This window comes from Elephas maximus, chromosome 10 (genome assembly GCF_024166365.1).
Source record: "Elephas maximus indicus isolate mEleMax1 chromosome 10, mEleMax1 primary haplotype, whole genome shotgun sequence".
Lineage (NCBI taxonomy): Eukaryota > Metazoa > Chordata > Mammalia > Proboscidea > Elephantidae > Elephas > Elephas maximus.
Window position 1 is genome coordinate 24,612,119 of NC_064828.1, and position 7,824 is coordinate 24,619,942.

Genomic DNA, 7,824 nt, shown 5'->3' on the forward strand with positions numbered 1-7,824 from the left:
GGAAAATCAACTCTCACTGAATACAGCTGAGGCAGAGGGAGGAGCGTTCAGATAAATGGGAGCAAGTTCTTTCAAAAGGAGGACCTATTAGATCCTCACTGTAAACTAGACAAAACCACTTATCTTGTGCCAAGAGCACTATTTTATCTCAGATTCCAGAGGCATGCGTAGATTCTGTGCAGTGGCTTGGCCCTGCCGGGGTTGCGCTAGGGGCCTGGAGCTGTGCCACCTCACTTGCCTTCCTTTGCTGAAGCAATAGCATCCCAAATGCTACCACCAGCCCTGCCATGGTCACACCTGGGGATCAGGGCTGAGGTGCTCCTGTGGAGTCAGACCCAGTAACCCTTGCTGCTTCTGCACCGTCTCTCCTTCGTCCAGTCACTCAGTCCGATTTCTTAAAACTTTCCCTTTGATTTTCAGGGTTCCTAGCATAAAAAATGTCATATATATAATCGAGTCCCTTGTTTTGGGGGGGTTTGTTGTAAAAGAGACCACTGGAAACATCTCAGTACTCTGCCATCTTGGCCCCACCTCTCTCTTTTCATCATTGTTGGATAAAAACTTAAAAATAGAAGGGTCTTGGAGATATGACATATTTGCATGGATTTCAGACACAGCAACCATGATGACATGAAATATCAGAGCAGGTTGATATTTGAAGGAAGGCACTCAGTTAAGATAAGCTCTAAATAAAAGATGGGGGATACTACTGAGCAGAAAAAGGGAACAGATAGGTGAGGTTGAGGCACTGATAAAGATAAACTTAGTATTTCAGTGTTTCCAAGTGCTGGCCATAAACACCTTAATGTGTGTAAACAAGTAAAAGCTGTATGCAGATGTAGTTCACTTTCTTTGTGGCTATAGGGTTAGGCATATGCCTTATTAGAAAAAAGTGAAATCCCAAGTATTTGTATATTTCTTTGACCTGTAGAAAAGTCTTACAGGGCCAGATGTAGGCTCCAAAGGGAACTTCATTGAGTGTTGTAGGATTGTGTGTGATTTCTAACAGAATTCTTAAGAAATAAGAAGACAGAAAAGCAGTGAACCTAATCAAACACGATGAAAAAGTGTGATCATTCTATCATTGATAAAGTGCACATACTGTCCCCTCTGCTGGAACTCTTACCTGGCTCTGACTTTTTATATACCCCACCTTTATTTACCTTAATCTCAATATGTATCTTAACATTTTGTTTGTTTCTGTTTAGTTCAGTCCCATCTCATGTTTCATAGAATACTTACTCCTAGGGGTAATCATTGATTAATCATAATATATCTCCTTGACCCTAAAAAAAGAGTATAAATTATTTGGGGTGGATTATATGAAAATGAGTATAAAGGGGAGATGTAATGCTTTTGAGAGGGAAAAATAAGGTCAAGTATGATATGAAAAGCTGCCTAATTTCCCTTTCTGGGCAATTAAATTTATTCCCACTTACTGTATTTTTATGCAAATAACACAGTTACACTTTTTTTTTTTTTTGCCAATCATGTTCTTTCCTTGTAAGTTATTTTTGGAAGCAGGCTATGCTAATAATCGTCACTATTCTCATTGCAAATAAGGTTATATTCTTGCTGGTATATTTTATTTTTTGCTGCAGGTACCTGTGAAGCTTTTGTTCTTGCCTAATTCTCTACTATCACTTAAGGCTACGAGCGATTTTGCTGATAGTTCTAATCATCATGTGTTCTCTTGACTTGTGCTTACGTCATTACTGTTACTCTTATCATCACCATCAACATCATCATTGAGCAAGTGTGAAGAATTGGATTACCATGTAATTCTCGTTCATAATGTGAACACTGCAACATAAATGATTAAGGTCACTCTCATCCCTCATAATCAAAATTTCCTCCTCATTTTCTTAATTCTTACAATTTCAGTGACAGCCCCATTAGCTGGATCAATGGATAGAGGGAATCACTCTGTGGTATCTGAGTTTGTGTTTCTGGGACTCACCAATTCACGGAAGACCCAGCTCCTCCTCCTGATTTTCTCCTCTGGGCTCTACATGGCAAGCCTGACTGGAAATATCCTCATTGTGTTTTCTGTGACCACTGATCCTCACTTACATTCCCCTATGTACTTCCTACTGGCCAGTCTCTCCTTCATTGACCTGGGGGCCTGCTCTGCTACTTCCCCCAAGATGATTTATGACCTTTTCAGAAAGCACAAAGTCATTTCCTTCAGAGGCTGCATTACTCAGATCTTCTTCATTCATGTCATTGGTGGCGTGGAGATGGTGCTGCTCATAGCCATGGCTTTTGACAGGTATGTGGCCATATGTAAACCTCTTCACTACCTCACCATCATGAGGCCACGGATGTGCATTTTGTTTCTGGCTGCTGCTTGGGCCCTTGGTATTATTCACTCACTGTTCCAACTGGCATTTATAATTAATTTACCCTTCTGTGGCCCTAATGTATTGGACAGTTTTTACCGTGACCTACCTAAGCTCCTCCGACTGGCCTGCAGAAATACCTACAGATTGCAGTTGATGGTCACTGTGAACAGTGGGTTCCTTTGTGTTGGTTCTTTCTTCATACTTGTCATCTCCTACATCTTCATCCTTTTCACTGTTTGGAAACATTCCTCAGCTGGTTCACCCAAGGCCCTCTCCGCTCTGTCAGCTCACATCACTGTGGTCTTTTTTTTCTTTGGTCCAACCATGTTTGTCTATACATGGCCACATCCCAATTCACAGATGGACAAATATCTTGCTCTCTCTGATGGAGTTCTCACTCCTTTTCTAAATCCAGTCATCTATACATTCAGGAATAAAGAGATGAAGACAGCAATGAAGAGAGTTTTCAGACCACTTCTGATTTTCAGAAAGATCTCATAAATAATATTATAAGGTATTTATCCTGATCATCATTGACCTTAAATTCTTATATCTGACATTTTAGATTAGTTGTTTTAATGCATCAACAATAAATTGAGCATTACCACACTCATTAAGAATGTTCTTCTTCCCTATGAAGAATGAAGGATCTAGAGAAGTAAAATGTTAATTCAAAAATTATATTGACTCAGTTGGGTTGTACAAATATGTAGTAATTACAATCATTTCTTTCTAGCTGGTTTCTTTGCTTCCCTTTTTTCCTCAAGAGTATCAGTTTATCATTGTCTTTTAAATTACCCACATGGTTCCTCATAATCTGCTTCTACAGGTAACGATGATGCTAATTATTCACTTACCATAATTTATCTCTATTTTTGCCAGTAATGGTATTCATATCTCATTCAAATTCTTCAGGCTATTATGAGCCATCAACTTTATGATTTGGAGGGTGTACTTATTTTGTCTCTCAGGAAACTTTTTCTGTTCAGATTCTTCTCCAAATAGTTAAAACAATCTGATTTCAGGCGAGTAAAACAGCACTGGGTTGGTTGGGTTTGGTTATCATCTTGAAAGTTTACTATCCATCCAGAGGAGTACTATTCTCTACTGTTTCTGTGTGTTCTGTGTCCTACCCATTTTGGTGTGTTTTTTTTTTCCTTCTTAGATACCTGCCCCCATTATCACTCAATGTTTTTCATATTTGTTCATGTAAACCCTTTTGGGAAGAATTTTGAAAAGCCTAAATTAATGATATCCACTGGCTTTCTTTTGTTCATGTACGTATGTATATAAATGGATCAATAATTATTATTCCTCTCATTCAACTGTACCCTCAAATTATATTTTGTTCGCTATATATCTGGCATTGTGCCATTTCCTGGAAATACACCTACAAACCCCAAAATTTGTTGCTGGGGAGAATTATAGTTGCATGTATATATGTATCAAATTTTTGCAATACAAAGTTACACAAGTCTTCATTGTGCCTTGTGAAAACCCTGTATGAGATTATCAGTTCAGGCCTCGATGTTATAGGCCCACTACAGCTTATATTTCTCATTATATTTATATCTAAACACTCCGGAAAAAAATGCCAAAACAAAAACAACTACCTGAGGACAAGTAAAACAAAATTAATGAAATGGTAGTGTTTTGAAGAGGAGAATCAAAACTTGAAGAAGCCGGGCTGAAGCTCAAGTGGTGCCATAGACAGAAACACCATGCCATCCTTCCACAGCAAAGACTTGAAAAAATAATTGAAACAGAGAGAAGCATCAATCCTGAAACCCTAAGCATCAGATGAGGAAATAAAGAACTCAACTAATCACCAAAGGGAATAACAGACTGACAGGGAGCAGATAGCAAGGAGAGATAGGGAGTGGAGGTCCCCTATCAGCTAGAGCAGCAGGTATTCGTCATTTTGGACTCCTGTCAGAGATTGGTGGACAGAGTATGAGAAAGGAGCTTCACGGAGCTCCCAGCAGGAGACAGGGTGTCAGGTAACCACCAATACATTCCTTTCCCACCCCCCACCCCTGCTTGGCATCTGCTGTTTATTGGTGGGCAGCAGTTGCTCAGCCAGAGAGGCACCAGCTTTGTGCCCCTTGGATTTGCCATGTCCACACCAGCAAACTCCTTCAGTGCCATTTCTTTGTTGCTGTTATTTCTTTTTTCAGCTTCTTTTGGTCTCTTCCCTGTCTCTCACCTCCTCCCCTTCCTTTCTCTCAAACACCTGGCTCCATGTGCCATCTCTGCTTCTTCTTGACAGGCTGTAAAGTGCTGCTCATCTGCGAAGTTCCTTCCCTTGTCTGTGCAGCCATATCGGTGGGATTCTTGGGGCCATTTTTTCTTTTTCTTTTTCATTGTCTCTTCTTCATGTCTTGTTTTTTCATCTTTCTCTACTTATCTTCTTTTCCTGTCTCCTGAATACCTGGCACTGTGTGCCATCTCCGCCCCTTCTAGATGGGCTGTACTGTGTGGCTTGGGAGCCATTTCCCAGTCTGTGTCGCCAAGCTCTTGGGATCCATGGAGGCATCTCTTTTTTTGTTTTTTATTATTTTTTTTCTTTTTTCCTTTCTGTTTTTCTTCATTTCTCAGTTTCTTGTCTCTCTCTCAGTTTCTTTTCCCATCTCCTGAACACCTGGCACTATATGTCATCTCCGCCCCTTCTGGATAGGCTGTGAAGTGCCTAGTGGCTTTGGAGCCACTTCCCCAGTTCTCGCTGCAAAGCCACTGGGCTCTCTTGGGGATTATGTTTCTTTTTCTTTCTCTCTTCCTTTCTTTTTTCAATTTTGTGTCTCCCTCAACTTCCCTTCCTTACTCTTCTCCTGAATATCTGGTGTAGTGTGCCATTTTCACTCCTTTTCCACAGGTCGTACAGTGCCACTTGGTTGGGGATGCACTTGTGGTGGACTCTCTTGGGGCAATTTTTTTTTCTTCTTTCACTTTTTCTTAGTTTCTTCTCTGTCTCTACTTTCCTTCCTTGTCTTTCTCCTGAACATCTGGTGCCGTGTGCTGTATCTGCTTCTTCTTAACAGGCTGCGCAGCACAGCTCAGCTGGGGACACACTTCTGGTGGGTCCCTTGGGGTATTTTTCTTTTCTGTCCTTTTTTTTTTTTTTTTTGCAGTTTCTTGTCTCTCTATACATCCCTTCTTACACTCTTCTGAACACGTGGTGCCATGTGCCATCTCTGCTCCTTCTGGAGATGCTGTGCAGCTTCGATCAGCTAGGGACCCATTTCCGGTGGCCTTCCTTGGGGCACTTTTTTTTCCTTCTTTCTTTTTTTTTTTTTCTCTCTTTCCTTTCCATTTTTTTCTAGGTTTCTTTTCTCTCTCTACCCCTCTTCCTTTCCTTCCTCCCAATCACCCAGCACCTTTTTTCCCCCCTCTTGGTTTCTTGTCTTTCTCTACATTCCTTCCATTCCTTCCCTTTGACCACCTAGCCATGTGTGCCTTTCTCTCTTTTTTCTTTAAATCTAGTTTCTTATCTTTCTCTCCCTTCCTTCCATTCCTTTCTCCCACCCATCTAGCTGTGTGTGCTGTAGCTGTCCCTTCTTGATGGTCTTTGCCTCACTGCCTGGCTAGAAAGCCACCAGCACATGGCATCCCCGGGTCTGCATCACTCCAATGGTAGGCTCCCTGACCACTTTTTTTGGCTCCTATTTCTCCTCTTTCTGTTATTTTTCATATCCACTTAACTCTACACATCACAACCTCCCCCCTCCCTCCTGCCTATCTGCACTATGGGCTGAACATCACACACCCAAGTGACACAGGCATGGTCTATTGGAACCTGCCCTTCAATGACCACCGTGCCACCCTTTCAGCCCCAGTACTTGCCACAACCCATTCCAGCCCCTCTCCTTGAACTGGACCTGCCCTGCTGCACCATAGGAGAGTGACCTGCCCTGCTGCACCATAGGAGTCTGCCCACTGGACAAGGTGGTAAGAAGTATTGTGCCTACAGACGAACAAACAACAAAGAATGCACAGCCTGCCTGCTCAGACGTAACCAAATAAAACAAAAAAGAAAGAAAAAACAAATTTACCATCAACAAATGAAGAAAATAAATATTGTATGTCCTGAAGAAAGCAGACAATGTCAAAACATGGAAAAGAAACAAGACAGGATGGTTCCAGCCTGTGTCCAAAATAAAACACCAGATGACTTTTCTGGTAGAAAAAAATGCACTGGAACTACCTGATGGGAATTCAAATCTCTAATATTCAGAGCTATCCAAGAGTTGAAACAAAAGGTAGACAAAAATGAGGAAAAAAAATAAACAAATTCACAGACAAGGCAGACAAATTCATGGGAAATACAGACAAAAAAACGGAAGAATTCAGGAAAATAATACAGGAACAAAATGCCAAAATAAATTCACAACTATAAATCACACAAAAACAATTAGAAATCCAAAAGAACAAGATTTTTTTCTTCACTTTTGAAAACAGACAGTGTCATATATAAGAGCTGAGGAGCAGTTTGAAATGATGGAAGACATCATGAGTGAAATTGAAGACAAATATTTGAATACAACTCTGCTTGAGGAAAAATCAGAAAAAAGAATGAAGAAAAATGAAGAAACCCTGAGAAAGATATGGGATGCAATCAAAAGCAAAAATTTGCTAGTGATCAGAGTTCCAAAACTGAAAACACAGAGAGGATCACTGAAGAATTGCTGACAAAGAACTTCCATAATATCAGAAAGATGGAAAGCTGATTGTCCAATAAGCTCAATGAACCCCATGTAGGATACACCCCAAAAGAAAATCACCAAGGCATACCATAATCAAACTCACTAAAACCAAAGACAAAGAAAGACTATCAAGGGCAGCTCGAGAAAAACAAAAAGTCACATACAGAAGGAAAACAATATGCTAAGCTCTGATTACTTGGCAGAAACCATGCAGGCAAGAATGCAATGTGATGACATATATTAAACCTTGAAAAAAAAAAAAAATTCCAACCGAGAGTAATATATCCTGCAAAATTCTAGTTCAAAATGTGATGGTGAAATTAGGACATTTCTAGATAAAGAGAAATTAAAGGAATACATAAAAAACAAACCAAACTTACAAGAATTATAAGGAAGTCTTTCTGTTTGAGAACAAACAACATCAAATGACAGCCTGAATCTAGGATGCAAGGCTGCAACAACCAGATAGCAACCTAGGAAATGAACTCTCAAGGTTTAATCAAAGCTAAAATATTTACAATAAGGAACCAGAGAGGTTAATCTCTAAATGACAACAATGTTAGAACAATAAAAAAGGAAATAAATGGTGTAGATATAGAACTTTATACAAGAGAGAAAGGCAAGGTGATACCAAGTAATAAAAGACTGGTTTAAACTTAGGAAGATAAGGGTAAATATCAAGGTAACCACAAAGAAAGTTAACAAAACTACTCATCAAAATAAAGAAGAAAAACATAAAGTCTCAGAAAACACAAAATCTACAACAATAAAAGATATGA

General features: G+C 39.9%; 1 protein-coding gene across 1 annotated transcript; it reads left to right on the forward strand.

The window, feature by feature from the left end:
• Positions 1-1,907: 1,907 nt before the first annotated feature.
• Positions 1,908-2,846, forward strand: LOC126084262 (olfactory receptor 4F3/4F16/4F29-like). Its single transcript, XM_049898687.1, has one exon. The coding sequence runs from the start codon at positions 1,908-1,910 to the stop codon at positions 2,844-2,846; it is 939 nt and encodes a 312-aa protein (XP_049754644.1).
• Positions 2,847-7,824: the final 4,978 nt, after the last annotated feature.

Excerpts from the sequence above, each read along its gene's own strand:
- LOC126084262 (XM_049898687.1), top strand. The coding sequence starts at position 1,908 with ATGGATAGAGGGAATCACTCTGTGGTATCTGAGTTTGTGTTTCTGGGA.